This window comes from Dermacentor andersoni, chromosome 2 (assembly GCF_023375885.2).
Source record: "Dermacentor andersoni chromosome 2, qqDerAnde1_hic_scaffold, whole genome shotgun sequence".
In the NCBI taxonomy this organism is placed as follows: domain Eukaryota; kingdom Metazoa; phylum Arthropoda; class Arachnida; order Ixodida; family Ixodidae; genus Dermacentor; species Dermacentor andersoni.
The window spans coordinates 42,714,032-42,734,404 of NC_092815.1; the positions used below are offsets into that span (position 1 = coordinate 42,714,032).

Below are 20,373 nucleotides of genomic sequence, written 5' to 3' on the forward strand. Positions count from 1 at the left end.
TTCTTCGATATTCATTCGGTAGCCACATTAGGTGCCCAAAGTAGGCATTGGTTTGTGGCCAACTTACTCTCCTTTGCGTTTCTTTTTTCATTTCGGTGCTCCCGCCCCACAAAAGGAAAAAAGAAGCATTGTTGCGGCGCAGCGACTTGTCACATGGTGAACGTTATTTTGTGACTTTCGTTTTGCGAAAAGTAATCGGCCACGAGACGCTTCATTTGCCGGATACTCTTATTACATTATTGTGATAGCAATTATATGGACACTTCAGGCGCATTCCTGCTGTCGCCGTAGCCCTCATGTTTCGTATGAAGTCCAAGGGCGATAACATCGTGACCGCGCGCCGCATGCTGTATGCGCGAGTGAAAGCGTAGGGGGGTGTGGGGTGGAATGGGTGAGCCGACAATGGTGGCTCAGTCTTGTGTGCGCAAAGGAGAAGAGCGGGGAGAAAGCGCGCCACCTTTCGTCGCGCGCGATACATCATACACGACCGGTGACAGCGTCTCATGCGTAATAGATTGGAATAAATGACAGCTTCATTGAGATTTTTCACTGGCCGTTGCATATGTACAAAAATGTAAACAAGGTGCTTGAATGACAAAGTCTCATTAACATATTTATTCTCAACTTGTTCATTTCATGGCCTTTACATTTTTCATATCAGTGGCATGCATTGCTTTACTGTTTTCGAACTGATATAGTTCTAAAGTTCGTGTGATGTTTTATTTACTTATCAAATATACAAAAACATGGAAGCATTGATATCAGTTATTTCTGAGCCGACAATTGTGGCTCAGTCTTGTGTGCGCCAAGGAGAAGAGCGGGGAGAAAGGGCGCCGCCTTTCGCCGCGCGCGATAGATCATACACGACCAGTGACAGCTGCTCATGCGTAATAGATTGGAATAAATGACAGCTTCATTGAGATTTTTCACTGGCCGTTGCATATGTACAAAAATGTAAACAAGGTTCTTGAATGACAAAGTCTCATTAACATATTTATTCTCAACTTGTTCATTTCATGGCCATTACATTTTTCATATCAGTGGCATGCATTGCTTTACTGTTTTCGAACTGATGTAGTTCTAAAGTTCGTTTGATGTTTTATTTACTTATCAAATAGACAAAAACATGGAAGCATTGATATCAGTTATTTTTGGCACAACGTTGGCACATAGCAGTATATTTCTTTATGAAAAATACAAATTTTACTTGTTTCGACAGTGCGTAGCGTTCAAGAATTCGTTTTCAGCATCTTTGGCAATGGCAATGCTGTTATTATTCATGTATTTGATCCCTCGACAAATTGTTTAAGAGGAAGCTTTAGCTCGGGCACAACTCCGACGCGACCTATTCAAATACATGTAAAACGCAGAAACGCTTTTCTGAGATAACCCCTGGATCACTTTTAATGAAATGTGTTGCATTTGAGAGCGAAAGTTAAATTCTAGCATCTGTTGGAAGCGGAATTTCAATTTATGGCCTGAATTTTGTTTAAAATATATTGAAAAATTCGGAAGTGTGAAAAAAATAGAAGCACGACGTTTACAAACTAATAGTTCTGCATCAAGAACAGATATCATGGTTCTGTAAACGGCATCTATTATAAGAGTCGAAGCGGACAAATTTGGTATGTCAATTTGTATCTTACGTGAATTGGTTTCGTGGTGTACAAGGGTTCTGAAAAAAACCGTATTTCCATAATACAATTTTTTTTCAGATTCATGTGTAACATATCAAATTTGTCCGCTGTAGATGTACTATTATATGCGATTCACAGCATTGTGATATTATTTTTTATTGTTGAGTTAGAGTTTTAAACATGATAGTTTCGTTTTCTAAGAATGTGCTATTTTTGCCAACTTTTAATAAAGAATTGACAACCTAAATGAAAAATTCGAAACCAGAAGTCAGTAGAATTCAAGTTTTTTTTAAATTCAATAAATTTCATCAAATTTGGTGTAGTGGTTGCCGAGAAAAACGAATTCACCTTCTACATTGTATTTAGTTAGGAGCACCCGAGCTAAAGCTTCCTCTTAAGCAGGAGGCCAAGCTACGTACTTTTCACTGTCATCTAGCGTTGGCTGCACGCGCACCTCGATCGGTCCTTTTTGATGAGGGGGTGCAGCGACAAGGCGAGTAAAGCTGGCGCTGCCAGATATCCTTTTCTAAAGCCCGTCTCGGCAGGGAAAAATTTCAGCCACGTTCCTGACGTTGTCTAGGTGGCTCGTGGTGTCCTCACGTAGTGCTAATTCATGTGCTAATTGGTGGCCATTTTGTTCCTGCAAACTTCCTAACCTCATCCGCCCACCTAACTTTCTGCCGCCCCCTGCTACGCTTCCCTTCCCTTGGAATCCAGTCCGTAACCCTTAATGACCATCGGTTATCTTCCCTCCTCATTACATGTCCTGCCCATGCCCATTTCTTTTTCTTGATTTCAACTAAGATGTCATTAACTCGCGTTTGTTCCCTCACCGACTCTGCTCTTTTCTTACCCCTTAACGTTACACCCATTATTCTTCTTTCCATAGCTCGTTGCGTCGTCCTCAATTTGAGTAGAATCCTTTTCGTAAGCCTCCAAATTTCTGCCCCGTACGTGAGTACTGGTAAGACACAGCTGTTATAGACTTTTCTCTTGAGGGATAATGGCAACCTGCTGTTCAAGATCTGAGAATGCCGGCCCAACGCACCCCAGCCCATTCTTATTCTTCTAATTATTTCAGTCTCATGATCAGGATCCACGGTCACTGCCTGCTCTAAGTAGATGTATTCCCTTATCACTTCCAGTGCCTCGCTACCTATCGTAAACTGCTGTTCTCTTCCGAGACCGTTAAACATTACTTCAGTTTTCTGCACAATAATTTTTAGACCCACCCTTCTGTTTTGCCTCTCCAGGTCAGTGAGCATGCATTGCAATTGGTCCCCTGAGTTACTAAGCACGGCAATATCATCAGCGAATGGCAAGTTACAAAGGTATTCACCATTAACTCTTATCCCCAATTGTTCTCAATTCAGGGCTCTGAAGGCCTCCTGTAAACACGCTGTGAATAGCATCGGAGAGATCGTATCTCCCTTCCTGACACCTTTTTTTATTGTGGTTTTGTTGCTTTCTTTATGGAGGACTACGGTGGCTGTGCAGCCGCTATAGATATATTTCAGTGTTTTTACATACGGCTCGTCTACACCCTGATTCCGCAATGCCTGCATGACTGCTGATGTTTCGACTGAATCGAAGGCTTTCTCGTAATCAATGAAAGCTATATATAAGGGTTGGTTATATTTCGCACATTTCTCTATCACCTGATTGATAGTGTGAATATGGTGTATTGTTGAGTAGCCTTTACGGAATCCTGCCTGATCCTTTGGTTGACAGAAGTCTAAGGTGTTCCTGATTCTATTTGCGATTACCTTAGTAAATACTTTGTAGGCAACGGACAGTAGGCTGATCGGTCTATAATTTTTCATGTCTTTGGCGTCCCCTTTCTTATGGATTAGGATGATGTTGGCGTTCTTCCAAGATTCCGGTGCGCTCGAGGTCATGAGGCATTGAGTATACAGGGTGGCCAGTTTTTCTAGAACAATCTGCCCACCATCCTTCAACAAATCTGCTATAACCTGATCCTCCCCAGCTGCTTTCGCCCTTTGCATAGCTCCCAAGGCTTTCTTTACTTCTTCCGGCGTTACTTGTGGGATGTCAAATTCCTCTAGACTATTCTTTCGTCCCTTATCGTCGTGGGTGCCACTGGTACTGTATAAATCTCTATAGAACTCCTCAGCTACTTGAACTATCTCATGCATATTAGTAATTATATTGCCGGCTTTGTCTCTTAACGCATACATCTGATTTTTGCCTATTACTATTTTCTTCTTGACTGTATTTAGGCTTCCTCCGTTCCTGATTGCATGTTCAATTCTATCCATATTATACGTCCTTTTGTCAGCTGTCTTACGTTTGTTGATTAACTTTGAAAGTTTTGCCAGTTCTATTCTATATAGCTGTAGGGTTAGAAGCTTTCGAACATTGGCGTTTCTTAATCAGATCTTTCGTCTCCTGCGATAGCTTACTGGTATCCCGTCTAACGAATTTACCAGCGACTTCTATTGCACACTCCTTAATGATGCCCATAAGATTGTCGTTCATTGCTTCAACACTAAGGTCCTCTTCCTGAATTAAAGCCGCATATCTGTTCTGTAGCTTGATCCGGAATTCCTCTATTTTCCCTCTTACTGCTAACTCATTAACCGGCTTCTTATGTACGAGTTTCTTCCGTTCCCTCCTCAAGCCTAGGCTACTTCGAGTTCTTACCATCCTATGGTCACTGCAGCGCACCTTGCCGAGCACGTCCACATCTTTTATGTTGCCAGGGCTAGCGCAGAGTATGAAGTCTATTTCATTTCTTGTCTCGCCTTTCGGGCTCCTCCACGTCTACTTTCGGCTATCCCGCTTGCGGAAGAAGGTATTCATTATCCGCATATTATTCTGTTCTGCAAACTCTACTAATAACTCTCCCCTGCTATTCCTAGTGTCTATGCCATATTCCCCCACTGCCTTGTCTCCAGCCTGCTTCTTGCCTACCTTGGCATTGAAGTCGCCCATCAGTATGCTGTATTTTGTTTTGACTTTACCCATCGCCGATTCCACGTCTTCATAGAAGCTTTCGACTTCCTGCTCATCATGACTGGATGTAGGGGCGTAGACCTATATAACCTTCATTTTGTACCTTTTATTAAGTTTCACAACAAGACCTGCCACCCTCTTGTTAATGCTATAGAATTACCAGCTATATCCTTATTAATCAGGAATCCGACTCCTAGTTCTCGTCTCTCCGCTAAGCCCCGGTAGCAGAGGACGTGCCGGCTTTTTAGCACTGTATATGCTTCTTTTGTCCTCCTGCCCTCACTGAGCCCTATTATATCCCATTTACTGCCCGCTAATTCCTTCAATAGCACTGCTAGGCTCGCCTCACTAGATAACGTCGTAGCGTTAAACGTTGCCAGGTTGAAATTAGAATGGCGGCCTGTCCGGTACCAGGGATTCTCAGCACCCTCTGCTGCGTCACAGGTCTGACCGCCGCCTTGGTCATTTGCTTCGCAGCTGCTGGGGAGTGAGGGCCGGGGTTTGATTGTCGTATTCGTATAGGACGTTGTGCCGAAGTACTGCGCCAGGGTGGCCAATCCAGCTCTGGTGGAGTGCATTACCTGTTCTGGTCACCGAGATCAGGACGCACTCCAGGCCTGTTTATTTCTGATTGTTTACTTCTTAATTAATGTTTACTTCTTAGTTAACTGTGGATTATTTACTTCAACTTAATTAACCCCAAAGGTGATGAAAAGGTGATGAAAAGAAAAATAGTTAAAAGTGTCATCATCCGAGCATCATTTGTGCTTACTTTTTCAGCTATTGGTATCGAGATCGCCAACTCATATGTTGTTAGGAACTCAGCGGGCCAGTTAATATACTGTTTAAAGGAAGGTAAGTGGACCATCATACACTTCATCTGTGTAATAACTAGCGCATGAACGTGCTATGGGGCAAAGAGAGCTACGACCGTGCGTGCCCCAAAACATGTAATTGGTGTGTTTCAGCTTGCTTGTAAAGGTGTTATCTTACACGTAACAGCAGGTTACTGGAGACGTTACCGGTTACCGAGGACCGCGACAGCGCTGGTAGCGTCCTCTTGTGACGCTTTGTCTAACTTCAACGCAGTAGACACACATTTAAAGCGCAGCTCTTAAGTGCCCGTTTCTGCGTTGAGCGTCGGCGTGCGTCGGCGGCGTAATCGAAAGCGAGTGAACGAACACAGCGCAAGATGAAAGCGAACGCGCAGCGCAGCGGGAGATGAAAGAAGAGAGCGCGAGGAGAAAACTGGAGTAGGAGGCTAGAGTGAAAGAATGAAGCGGAAAGCGGAGGAGGAGCGGGAGGCAGACGGCCTGCGCATGCGCTGAATTGCCGGCGGCTACGACATCCGGAGCGGCGTGGACGGTCTTATCTGCGCTTCCTAGGGGGGGGGGGGGGGCAATGTGGCGTGAGGTGGGGAGGGCTACGCACGTCCGCGGCGTCATCTGTTGAGGTCAGTCCGCGGTACCATGCAATGTGCAAGGTAAATATACCTGGTAGCGAAGCTTCCATAGGAGCCCATACGTTCAAAACATAGCGGTTCATCGATGGTTCGTGGGGCTTAGCGCCATCTGTATGTGAAGGGAACACTTGCAGCGGAAGAAAAAATAATGTGACGACATATTCGTTGAAAACAGAAGTAATGTCATTTTGTTTTCGAAGGTGCGAAATTTTTGTTGGCCTGCCTTTAGAGCTATATATTCAGATGTCCAGCTATTCAACTTGCTGGGCGTTTTGAGCTTTTGAGCGCGGAAAGCGATGCAGGAAAAGGCCAGCCATACGGTTGTCGAAATCGCACCCCTGCACAAAACATACTTTCTTTGGAGGCCGATGAAAGCTTTAAGCATAGAGTGCTGATCCTACCGTCGGATGCCAAGACCGTCGGCCAGCGCAGACGCACGAAAACAACTAAACAATTATCTGGCGGTCATAACTCGCTACTTTTGACTGAGCAGGTTAAGAAGCGATGAAGTTACCCGGGCCACCAAATTCAGACAAACTTCGACAAGCAAAATAGCACAACGTGTGAGGGGGGCGTATCTCAACAGGTGAACTTTACGAGCGCGCCTCTCAGCACATTTCAAGAGCTGCATTGCATTGCGAGTGATAGCGGCGTCAACGCCCCCTGTAACGATGGGCGCTGAAATGAAGTGTATTTATTAATTATAATAAAATTAAACTTGTGTTTCCTTAACTAGTCACAAGTATATAACATTGACCAGAAATTTTATTTTTGTTGAATGGATCTAACTGTGTCTCACTTGAATTAAAACAAAAAAAAACTTTTTTCTTTCCCAGTGTTTGTTCCCTCCAAATATGGTCACGCTTCAATCGCTGCTCCCATAACCACCCTTGCTGATGTCGGTGACAATGTGCACTGAACCGCTTTTCGCCCGAAGCTTCGCGACCAATTTGGATCGATCTTGCAGTATGCGGCGGGGATCACTGCAAGGGGTGCTGGCCAGCGACTCCGAGTAAGGCTCGATGTGACGCTCCTTTGGGTGTTAGCGCCGCTGACATTGGCGGCACGATTTCCCCGCGACGAAGGGCCGGTCTCGTCCTTGGTGGAACGAAAGCGAGAGGGGAAAAGCGCAGTGCCGCGCGAGCCGCGGAGTGCGCGGCGACGATGGCTACGATGTGACGCCAGAGTAGCGCGCGTCGTCTGTATGGAAACAAAGCGCTGCATGAGCGGAGGTGTGTCTGCGGCGGCTGCTTTGGATCGCGCCCACGCGTCACGCGCTGCCTCTCGCGTTCTCCCGATTAGCGAGGCGGCAGTCGCACCACACTTTGCTCCGTTTACAATATGCCGCACGACACAGACTGTCCGCGCCAACTACACTACTCACAGCGTTCTTTTCCAAATTTAGATCGTGTACCTACATAATCACAATGCAATATATTGACTCGTGAAATGGAAACATGCATAAAGCTGCGCCAATATTTCGCATTAGGGAGTATCGTAATTGTCGGTGAACTTTTTTGCATGGATGTTCTTGCTAAAAGAAAGAAAGGAAAAGGAACACCCATGTACTTAAATTTAGATGCACGTTAAACAATCCCAGGTGGTCCAAATTTTCGGAGTCCTCCACTATGGCGTGCCCCATAATAAGGTCATGGTTTTGGCACGTAAAGCCCCATAATTTAATTGTTTACTCAACGAAATTTTGTTCGCGTGACGTGCTACAGTGGCCCTGCTAAATAACTGTGGGCCTTCATTTGAGGCCTTTACCTTGATTTTCGCACAGATCCTTGGAAGCGTTCGAGCTTCTTTTTGTTTTATGAGAAGCACGATATTTTATGGAGTCGCCTTACTCCTAGTCCTTTTTGGCCACGCGTGAACCTTATTTCTAAAATTTCTTTGAACCTTTTTTGTTCATGTTGTTCTTTATAAAAACGTCCTTATACTGACTCACCATGTCTGTATTTGTGTACAGGACTGCTAATTTCAATTGGTTGTTGCATGGTACAGTTAAACGGAGTAAAGGTGCATAAGACAGGACAAACGTACCAGCCAGCTGAAATTAGCCCACTTTTGCAGTCCATTACTGTTACATCGGCCACCGTTTTATACCTCTCTCTGCTTCCTTCTTTGCTTGGTTGTTTCGCTCTTCTAGCGACTGAGTAATGAAAGATGCGCCTGCACACTCGTACGAACTGAAGGATTCAGTACTACCGCGGAAAGCCAGTGCTTCTTCCGTTCATTACGTTCGTCCGGTCTTATGCGCTTTCATTCCATGTATACTAATTTCGCGCGTTCACAGCGATGGACCACTAAATTGCACGCCGTCTGCGCAAAGAGAGCGAAACAATATAGTTAGCGCTTGTTTATCGTTATCGGGTGAGCGAGTTTCACCGTCTAACAAATGTTATCGCTCAGCGCAGGATGCGCCTGAATGTATCGGAAGTTAATTGAATGTTATCGATAGCTGGGATGGGGCGGGGTGAGGGTATCCACTGCATGTTGTCGCCGAACCTTGGGTAATATGATTGTATGTATGTGCGACGCGAATTGTATGCTACTTTCTGGAATGTACGCGGGCACCAACGATTACTCTGGAACCTTCGATGACTCACGTATATAAGCCGACGCGCTTGATTCGCTGATCAGGTTTTCGACGATCGCCGACTGCATTCCCCGCTATCGTTGTGCGTTGAGTGAAACTTGCTTTTGTGGGCACGGGTTCTCCCAAGAAAAAATTAGTATTCACAGTTTCGCTGGTGTTTTTTTACCGTCACTACTACGTGACAATATGCTTAATGATTTATCCACATTCGTGGCAAGCAAGGTCACGCGCGTGATAGTACATTGCGTACAGAACGAACATATTTAATTTAGTGTATACCTGATTTTCACCGACATGTCCAAACTGCAGAACACTATAGCACTAAATGTTAACAAAAGCAGATATATGCCGCCTTGTTGACCATTCAGTAAAATTAACAGCAACAATTCTAAAAATTTATTGATTACTATAGAGCGCCATCATAAAGGCTTCCAACTGCACTTAAACCTTTGCTGTGGCGCCCTCAGTGCACCTATAATAAACGAGGGCTCGTGGCTTGGCAACGTCTTTGCTCGGCAACGGCCAGCTGATCATGCTAGTTTTTACTGGACTTCTACAGTTTCCAGTGCTGTCCCGCGCTTAGTCCATTTCTAACAGCACCTTACGAGTTTTGGATTTCTATAGCTTATTCCTGCCAAATAACGTTTTATTGTTTCGACGTTTCATTTTGATACACCAAGTGATTCGAAAACGGCAATGGCTTTTAAGTTCCCCGGCAAGCATCGAGAATGACAGCAGTTCGTACAAATTTCATAATTTTCGAGGGAGCGCCCATAGTACCTGAATATATTAAAATCTTTAGAGTGGACGTTCTCGAGCAATGGCAGTTTTGCTGTAAGTACAGGATATAAGCGCTTACTATACATCGAAGTATGAAACGTTATTTGGCAGGAAAAAGTTGTAGAAATTCCAAACTGGTATATGTGCAGTCAAAGAATGGTCTCCGCAGAGAGCAAGTCCGCAGAAATCCACTAGGATGACAGTGGCTGTTTTCGTAATAACTCCTTTTTTTTTTTACTTATAACAGATTCGACCTGTTGCACGAGGAACTCCTGCGGGCCATTTCGATGTTTCGTGATGAACGTTATGGACCAGAAAAACGACGTCGTGATGCGCTTCGTGCGGTACCTCAGACTGCCGTGCAGCTATATTTGTTGTTGCCGGCAGGTGATGCTTACCTTTCTTGACTGGGATTAGCACACGTGCGCAAAGAAACGGCTCCAGTACATTGCGTTAGAACCTTTCCATTTCGCTTCTAGCGCATTGGCACGGCTTTATAGTGAATGTAAAGTGTGAACAAACGATGCCAGCACTGGCGGTGATGTATGCTGATAGCGTTTTTTTATAGCGGCTGGAACGTTTGTCGTAAAGGCAGACTTTATTCGCCGAGAAGTGAATCTAGAAGACTGCATGAGCGGACACGAAGTTGCCATGCGATATGGACGTACAATTGCATTAATTAATAGCGTACATCGGAGTGAGCGTCAAAAGCAGGAAGGGCAGGATACAATAACGCAGTGACTTGGGCTTGTTGGAGCGACATCGTTCGCGCCTGTATGTGTCACGTCTTCCTTTCGTCCTTGTCTTTTCATGCACTATAAGCCTCAGGATACAGCGCAAACGCGATGCAAACAGATGTAAGACTGTCTCCTTTCACCGCCGTAGAAATCCGCTTGTTTTCTTGAACTAAATCGCTTACGCCAACCTTGAACTAGTCCGTTCCCACTCATATCTCGGAGTGACTTAACCTGGGCAACGCACATTAACAACATCATTTCATCTGCGAACAAAACACTCGGGTTTTTAAAACGCCATTTGCGCCGCGCCCCCAGTAATGTAGAATTACTAGCCTATGGATCTCTCATCAGGACGAAATTAGAATACGCATCTCCCATTTGGAATCCGCATCAAGTATATATCTCGTAAAATAACTCGAAGTGGATTTATTCATTCTAAGTACTCTTACGACGTCAGCATATCACACTGAAAACAGAATCCGGCTTATCATTGCTTGCATCTGGTCGCCGCATTGCTAGTCTTTGTCTCTTTACAAATTCTTTTACAGCTCACTCAGCAAGCCACCATACATTCTCCCCCCTGCACGAATCTCTAATTGCACCGGTCACCCGCAACAAGTCGCGCGCCCGCGTACGCGTACCCGTCACTGTTTCGTCTTCATTCTTTTTTGCGTGCAGCAACAGACTGAAATGGCCTTTCTAACGAAATCAGCCATAACCAGTCCTTCAACATTTTTGAACGCCGTGACAAATTACCTTGCACTGTAATAACAATATGTCTTTCAATTTTTCATGTATGTACCACCCTTTATGCAATACCCCTTCAATGGGGTATTCAAATAAGAAAATAAAATGAGAACATCCTATGGGCCTTAGGAAAGCTAGCGAAGATTGTTTGTAACGTATGATGCTGAGTGAATCAGGCTGAGAGAAAATCGGGACGCATCAATTACTCGTCTGAACACGACAAGCCTTTCTCAGGAAGATGAGGACTTGATGTAATCATCAATGACCAGGCAATAGATGTGTCAGGCTACAGCCAATATTTCTGCAAGGCAACTCGCTTTCTACAGGATAACAGTTGCTTTCCTTAGATGTGTAACATATGTCCCTTTTAACCCAATGGTGGAAGAGTCTAAGTCGGTATGCAGAGGAGCGTGAGCGAAGTCTAAAGGTTAAAAAAATTATGGCAGAACTCACCTCAGCTTCACGATGACTGTCGACGGTAATGTGATTAGCATTCGAGCAATGTAGGGACAGACCGTATTCCTGAAGTCGCATTTACTTATTTGTAGTGGTCATTCTAAGACTTCCGCTGCCTCACTATATGCGACATACTCCGGCTTCGTCGCACTTTGCTATGGCTCTCGCTTGCCAAGGTCATCAGTCAGCATAGCGGCTTGACGATGACTGTATGACGCAGACCCGGTGAGGAGGGATGACACTGATGGAATGACAAAGGTGTTATGATGACGATGGTACGACTTCTAAGAAATGATGAATCTTAAATTATCAGGATGATATTGTTACCTCGTAGTTTGCGCCTCTATCGAACTATGTTGTGAGAAGAAGAGGAACGTGATATAACACTGACATCGATTAGGGGTATCGCGCTGTCCTGTGGTTTCGAGCTGCGCATTCCCCCTGTATATATATCCCTTGTAAATATTCTTCCCCGTAATATTTGGTGGAGGTACGGGGTAAACTCGCCACAATCCGGATTGGATCTCCGCATCGGACGACACCCATGGCTAACGTCGCTGCCCCGCCCACTCAGACAGGATCGCAAGTTGTCGTCTCATACCCACTTGACCCGGGTACCTTGACCGGCATCGACGACGTCGACGTCAAAGAATGGTCGGCGTGGTACGAGCGCGTCAGCAACTACAGCAGGTGGGATATGCCCCACTTACGCTGGCTAATGCTATATTTTTCTTGGTGGAACCGCGAAGGTATGGTCTGGGACGCAAGAATTCGACCTTATGACCTGGGACACATGCAAAAAGAAGGAGCGCGATCTTTTAGCAAAGCTTGTTGGACCTCAGTTAGCAGCCAAGAAAGAGCTCGCCTCTCGTGCCCAGACGTTCACGGAATCGTACTTCTCGTACATTCATGACGCTCTGGCTCTTTGTCGAACAGCAGATCAGGACATGCCGCAGGCACATGAAGTCGGCCTCATTTTAAAGGGCATCGCAGACGATGCACTGATGCATTCAACCTGCTTCTTTGCAGTAGCTGTGCAACGGTTGAGTCCATCCCAACGGAGTGCAGGCACTTCGAGGAAGCTAAGATCAAACGTATTGCACAGCGCTTCGATCGGCTTTTTAATGCAGCTGCCACCTCCTCCTGCTACGACCTACCAACGCTACATCAACAGCCAGGATCACCGAGTTTGACGCAAGCCATCCGTTGCGAGGTAGAGGCCATGGCTCCAAGCACTCACCGCCCACAGGCGCACGACGGTTTATCTCGCTCATTCATGCCATTGTCCACCATGCAAGAGATTACGGATATACCACTCCTGTCATTGCTGATACTGCTGCACCCAGTATAAATTCAAACCAACATTACAGGAACCCAGCGGAAAGGCGAACACCAGACAACATACATACTTGTTTCGTGTGCTCTCGGGTCGGTCACATCTTCAGCCTCTGCCGCAGCCGCTGGTCCTCTTCACCACCTCGACCATAGGCTGACCACCGTTTCGAATGTGAACCTCGTCCGCTGTCCCCTCTCGCTGAGCCCTACAATGTCAGCCTTACCAGATGGAGGAACACTACCAGCCATTTGCCCTCACCACAATGCCGCCAGTCCCGTTCGCCTCCATCTCGACGGTCCCCATCCCCACCTTACTCTGGCCGCTTCTCCGGAAACTAAACATTGCAGCTACCGGAGGTGAGGCTGCATTGGCGACCCGAACTGCAAAACCTCTGTTTACCGTTTCTCCCAGACCGAACCTAATCAAAGTCTTTGTTGATGGTGTGCCTGTTAGAGCTCTCATTAATACGGGAGCTCAAGTGTCAGTAATGCGCTCAGATCTTCGTCGTCGTCTCCAGAAAGTTTGGCACCTGTCGAGTCGCCTGCCATTCGAGTAGCCAACGGCAGCGCCACAGCCGTGATGGGAATGTGTACAGCACGCGTAACAATTGCCGGCCGCTCAACATCCGTTCTCTTCACTGTGATCACCGTGTGCCTTAACAACTTATTCTTGTAATGTACTTCTTGACAGTTCGTTCGGCACTAATTGATTGTTCAAACGGTGCTCTGCGGCTCGAGCGGCCGCAGACGGCCGCAGACCAGTCCCGACTTCGATGCATTTAATTTGTCCGGCTACAACCCGATGCTGCGACCTACCTCCCCGTGTCTCCTTTTCCCCCTCTTCGCGATGGCCAACACGTGGTATTACCGCTCCATAACGTTTTCCTGACACGACACATAGTCCTTCCCAGCGCTGTTGTCACAGTTACTTGCCATCGTGCGTGGCTCCTGCTCCTCAACTTTGGAACGTCTCCGCAGGTTCTTGCTCGAGGTGCCACATTCGCTGTGCTGTCACCACAGAATGATTTCGCGGTCTCTGCATTAACACCTTATCTACCATCTGACTCTGCTGAATCTTTGGCGCCACCAAGTTCTGGTCAAGACCAGTTCGCCAAAATGATAGTTTCCTACCTGCGTCCTGCTTTCGCCGCCGCGCTCCACCACGTCTTGATGTCCTACCACGATCTGTTTGATTTAGGTAATCATCCGCTATGTCGAACCAACGTTGTCACCCATTCTATCCACACCGGCGACGCTCCTCCTCTCCACAGACGGCTTTACCGCATGTCAACAGCTGAACGCCAGGTTACACAAACAGATGTGGATAAAATGCTCTCCAACGACATCTCCGAGCCCTCCTGCAGTCGATGGGCATCATCCGTCTTCCTGGACAAAAAGAAAAAAAAAAAACGTGGAGGTTCTGCGTCGATTTTCACCATCTGAACAGGATTACGAAAAAGGATGTGTATTCTCTGCCACGTATCGATGACGCGCTGCAGGATTGCTTACACGGTGTCAGTTATTTCTCTTCGATCGATTTACGTTCAGGCTACCGGCGAATCGCTGTCGATGAAAAGGATCGAGAAAAGACTGCATTTGTCATCCCAGGTGGCCTCTACTAATTTAATATCATGCCTTTGGGACCATATAATGCCCTGCTATGTTTCTACGTGGTTCGACGTGGTTTTAAACGGTCCACATTTCTCTGTTACCTAGATGACGTAATTCTTTTTCCTCAACATCTGAGACCCATCTCCATCGGCTCTCGGCTATTCTTGACGTCTTTCGATGGGCCGGCCTACAGCTCAATTCCGCCAAATGCCATTCCCACTGTCGTCAAATACGAGTACTCGGACACTTGTCGACGCTACCGGTACACAGCCTCAGCTTGAGAAAATACGTGCTGTCAGAAAATTTACAACTGCTGGCTCGTTCGCTGATGTCCAAAATTTCGTACTTTCGACGCTTCATTAGGAACTTTGATGACATCGCTCATCCCGTCACTGATATTCTCAAAAGAAGATTAGTTTCTGCTGGGGAAGTGAACAAGCTGAGGCATTTTCAGCGCTTACTGCTCGCCTCATAAATCCACCTATTCTGAGTCATTTTCATCCACCTGCCTACACTGAAGTTTGCACTGACGCAAGTGGCCACGGCACTGGCGATATCTTGTCTCAACACGAACGGGGTGCAAATCACGCAATTGCTTACGCTAGTCGCCTTCTCTCAGCTTTAGGACGGAATTATTCAATAACCGAACGCGAGTTCCTTGCTCTTGTTAGTGCCACAGCTGAGTTCCGCTCTTCCCTTTTCGGCATACTTTATTCTCTCGTCACGTACCACCACACTTTATGTTGGCTGTCCTCACTTACCCCACAAGCCGTTGCGAACGCTCGGCTTTGCGTTTACAAGAATACACGTTCTCCATGTCTTATAAATCTGGACAGCTGGATCTGGAAACCGAGTGCCTCTCCTGCTATCCAGCCGATTCACCTGGCGCCAAAGTCCTTGAAGCCGATGAGTGTGTTTTGTCGATTACCGACTTCCTCAACGTCGCCGTTGAACAGCGTCGTGACCCGTCTTTACGATCTCTTATCGAGCGCCTCACATCGGAAAAGCACGGCCGTTCCCTGCGCCTGTTCCTACTACAAGATGACACAGTATACCGGTGCCACATGCAACCCGATGGTGCTGAACTGCTCCTTGTTGTTTCCCAGCGTCTACGATCTACTGTTATCCCGCAGTTGCACGATGCACCCACCGCTCGCCATTTGGGTGTCTCCCGCACTTACGATCACGTTCACAGACGCTTCTTCTGGCCTGGGATATAAAGCTCAGTTCAACGATACGTCGTGCGGTTTGCGAGCTCTGTAAACGCCGCAAGAAGAGTCCTTTGCTTCCCGCTGGGTACCTTCAGCCGATAGACATCCCAAGCGAAGCTTTATTCCGCGTCGGCTTGGACCTCCTTGACCCTTTTTCAACGTCATCCCCAGACAACAAGTGGGTGGCCGTCGCGTCGGACTATGCCACGCGTTATGATTTTGCACGGGCGCTTCCAACTAGCTGTGCAACTGATGCCGCCGATTTCCTCCTCCATGAAGTGATCCTGCACCATGGCGCTCTTCGTCAGCTACTCACTCATTGGGGCCCTTGCTTTCTTTCAAAACTTGTAGACGACCTTCTTCGTTCTTGCTCTACGTTTCACAAATTCACCGCGGTTTACCATGCTCAGAAAAATGGACTTCCTGAGCGCCTCAACCGCACACTCAAAGACACGATCTCCATTTACGTCTCCGACGACTACAGGGATCGGGGCTGCACTTTGGCGTTTGTAACATTTGCCTACAATTCGTCCCGCCACGATGTTACTGGCTACACTCCCTTTTATCTGCTGTATGCCCGCGACCCACTCCTGCCTCTCGACTCTTTGCTCCCTACCAATGCCAACTCCACGACTTTCTACAGTCACGATGCCATTGTTCATGCGGCCCTGGAACGTCGCATTGCATATGATCAATTTGAGGCGTATCCTACGGCCCAAAAGCTCCTTTATGACCGTCTCCATCGGGTTGTTACGTTATCCTTTGGTTCTTGTCCTATTCTAGCGGCCTTCGCGTCGCGTTGGTTTGTGCCAGAAACTGCTGCGCGCTACTTCGGGCGTTACCGGGTCCTGCATCAAGTGATCGAACTAACATACGAGATCTCACCGTTGACAACGAAGTCATCCTCCGATCCACCAGTGACTGACATCGTACACGTTTCCCGACTGAAGCCTTATAATTCGAACACTGATTAAACACACTAAAATGCACCAAGACGGGAGAAAGCTCGCCGTCTTCCGTCGCGCAAAACGCACGGGGGGACGCATGTAGACATTGTCACATGCTCAGTGAGAACAGTTGGTCCGATGGTTGGTTGCGAACCTTGTTACATCAGCATAGCAGCCTGATGCGCTACCCATTTGACCACTGACTACTCAGTGACCCAGGTAGCCAGAAAATGGTTAGATAGAAACGTACATACATACATTAAACATAGATAGATAGATAGATAGATAGATAGATAGATAGATAGATAGATAGATAGATAGATAGATAGATAGATAGATAGATAGATAGATAGATAGATAGATAGATAGATAGATAGATAGATAGATAGATAGATAGATAGATAGATAGATAGATAGATAGATAGATAGATAGATAGATGGCCCCTGGGAAGTGCGTGAAGTGTCCAAAGATTGCAAACGCATTAAAATGTTTGTCAGTATATGACATTGAGATGTGTTAACTATACAAGAAGAGTACACTTCGAGAGCGTGGGCCAGAAGGGGCGAAAATATTGAGGGGCGAAGCAACGCGACAGAGCGCCCCCACTGAGAAAACAGGAACTAAACCATAATGCCCCATAACGCTCTCGGATGACAGCGCGTGCGTCTCAAGAAGCTACGGCAGTTGGTCAGCGGCGAGAACGCGCACATTTCAGTACTAGTACAGGCGAAAGAACCAAATAGAGCTATTCACTTGAAAGTACCAGAACAAATATACACACTTGAAGGCGTTTATCCGTTCTAGTGAGGACATTTAGGTCTTGCTTGTTGTTTAGTTGCAGTTTCGTAGGGAACAGTGTCTGAAACAGACACAATGGCAGGGGCAGTACAGATATATATACTCGATATATGTGTGCTGTCACGTATTGAGCCATGCAGGGCGATTACGTAGTTTCCGTAAGCCGCCGAGAGATCGCGCAGAAACCATCGATATTGTTACGTGTAGCTGATGCCCAATGCTATTTACAATTCATTTACAGGGGAGCTAACGGAGGCCAGAATGGCGACGCTATATCAAACGGGCACACACGCTGTCTTTCTCCTCCTCAGTGCAGCCACACTGTGGCGGCTGTTCCGTATCAATATATAGCCCGAAGGAACAAGCGAACGAACGAGCGAGTGACTGAGCGAGCGAACTAAAGAACGGACGTTTTCCTGGCCGAGCGCTCCACTATCGCATCATTTCAAAGGTCACGCGCAATAGCAACGGCCCGCAAAAGCATTACAGAAATTGCAGCGCCTACTTTTCTATTAACATACAAATCCAGAGGGAGGCTAGACAGAACAGTTGAGAGGAGCGTGGAGAGGTGAAAGAGAATGGGTAGATCCGACGAGCAGTCGCAAAACAAGTGAATCACAGCCTTGCCACTCATCGCTCGCAGTTGTCATACAAGGGGGAGGGGGTGGGTAGGGAGAAGGTGATGTGACAAAGCAATGATATGCGACCACAGACAAAACAGCGGTGGCAGGCAAACGGGATAAATTTAAGCTCAAGGTACGGTACGTTTCGGCCATTGCTGAAAAATAACCACCATGCAATTTTGTCAAGCGGAAAACTTACGAAAGGCGTGCAGAAGCAGAGCCACATTAAAGCGCGCCGTAGGGTTTAGGTGACGCTATGGAAGCGGTCACAGGCCACGTCAACACTTCTGTGTCCGCTGCGGCAGCTTTGCGGTTACGGCATTGCTCGAGGTCGCACGCTTGATCCCGATCGCGGAAGCCGCATTTCGATGGTGGCGAAATGAAAAACGCTCTTGCGCTTACACTTAGGGACACCTTAATGAACACCAGGGTGTAAAATTCACCCGGAGTACACCACTGTTGGCGTGCCTCATAACCTGATGGTGGTCATCGCACGTACAGTCCCATAATTAACTTAAAATTTAATACTTCTGCCTTGATGCGATGCGCCCTGTGAGGCAATGAATATGCTCAACCCTCTCAGCGGCTATATGAAGTGTGGCGCACAACGCCTCAAGCAAGCACTCTCTCCTTGTGTGTTCTGTGTACTTGGCAGACAAACTGCAGTGGTGCACGCAAGGTAACGTTTAACATTAACTCACCACTGTCGTGTTGGACTAAACGTTGAACAAGTTAAACATCTGCCGTCAGCATCGCCGCTAATTATTGTAAATCAAAGAAAACAACACCGAAAGCTTAGTTACACTGATTTCCACAGTGACTTGGATCCAGATAACTGTTTTCACTTGTCTTTAAACAAAAGAAAAAAAAGTGGGTGTCGGTCAGTTTCCGACAGCCTTTAACACGATATTAACGCGATAGCGTTAAGGGCCCCGTGTTGCAAAAATCAGGTGTCGGTGGCGGCACCGGCGTTATCAGCGAGTGATAATTTCGGTATATATATATGTGTGTGTGTAAATATGCGCCACACCTTGCTATATGACATGTGATATACACAGGCTATATTGCTACTCCTTTCTGCCACCAAGCTTGCTCATACATCGTCTTAAATTCGTGTCAAAGTTATTCATCGGAATTGTGGGACGTGCATAGATAGCGTTCGCCGTCAGCGTTTCCCGGTAAACATTAGGTCCACTTAACCTGCAGCTGCCGGAAAGCGTGAAAAGCAGGCAGGGATCTTCGAATGCTATCGCGTTCCACTCTCAAAGGCGAAGCTTAAGCGTCCTCGAAATTTTATTTGCCTTTGCCATTTCGCCAGGTAATGCAAGTTCAAGCTCCACCAGGAAATGTCATCGGTGATGTACGTCAGCGGTGGTCCATATGGTATCCTACGTTTGCGGTTTATGACCCGGATGGGACGAAGCAGCTGGAAGTTGTGGGCGGTCTCTGCACTTCCAGCTTGCCTTGCAAGTGCGACGTCGACTTCGAAGTGAGTAGCTATAGGCGTTGCCTTTACCTTCGAGCATGACTTTAGCGCAAGCGCACGAAGCGTGACACGACTTGCGATAAAAAAACTCGAACCTTCAATAATAATAATAATAATAATAATAATAATAATAATAATAATAATAATAATAATAATAATAATAATAATAATAATAATAATATTAGAAGCGTGGGCGTTCATTAGGACACATCAGTCGAGACGGTGAGATAAGGTTTGTCAATAGTTTTCTGGCCATTGTCGACGTTACAATACGCATCTTTGTTCAGCGTTCTGGCGCCCCTGTAAGAACTTCACTGTTACGAAGCAGCCTGAAAAACTGAGAGAGACAATACCGTTCATTCTCCTATTATATACTGTACCGGTTATTCTATACAAGCGTCGCGCCGTATATTGTCTATCCTCGTCACTCGTGGCAATGGCTTGGAAACTTTTGCGGAATATTCTACTACGTATGCAACGGCTCAACCAGCCTGTAAAGATTATGTGACTACGAAGTGTTCGAGAACGAATCACCTGGAAAGAGCAAAAAAATAAAAATAAATAAAAGGTCAAATTTTCTGCAGCTTCTTTGCTTTCGCGGTGCCAATCACACTTGTGTTGTTTAACTTGATGACGCCTTTTCACGATCACCCGGACCGCTGCTGTAATTCTGCCACATGTTTCTCTACAAGGTTCGATCGACAAACGGCGCCGTCGTAGGAAAGGTCACCAGGAAGTGGGGCGGCCTGTTTTCCTTCACGGACGCGGACACATTTGGCGTCAAGTTCCCGATGGACTTGGACGTCCGCACGAAGGGTGCACTCATGGCGGTCACGTTGCTCATCGTAAGCACCGGCTTACACTGTTCACCGTACTAATCGTTCCCGCAGTTTCACGAGAAAGCAAGGTTGTGGGTTCCATTCCCTGTAAACGACCACCCCATTTCGATGGGGGCAAAATGCAT

The 20,373-nt window shown here is 46.6% G+C and overlaps 1 protein-coding gene across 1 annotated transcript in view; it reads left to right on the top strand.

The window, feature by feature from the left end:
• LOC129387729 (phospholipid scramblase 2-like) overlaps positions 1 to 20,373 on the top strand; it is a 42,373-nt gene that overhangs the window by 12,826 nt on the left and 9,174 nt on the right. The window contains exons 4-7 of the mRNA XM_055077218.2: positions 5,394 to 5,468; positions 9,705 to 9,844; positions 19,242 to 19,412; positions 20,102 to 20,254. Of these exons, the coding sequence (XP_054933193.1) occupies positions 5,394 to 5,468; positions 9,705 to 9,844; positions 19,242 to 19,412; positions 20,102 to 20,254 (539 nt within the window). The remainder of the gene's footprint in view (positions 1 to 5,393; positions 5,469 to 9,704; positions 9,845 to 19,241; positions 19,413 to 20,101; positions 20,255 to 20,373) is intronic.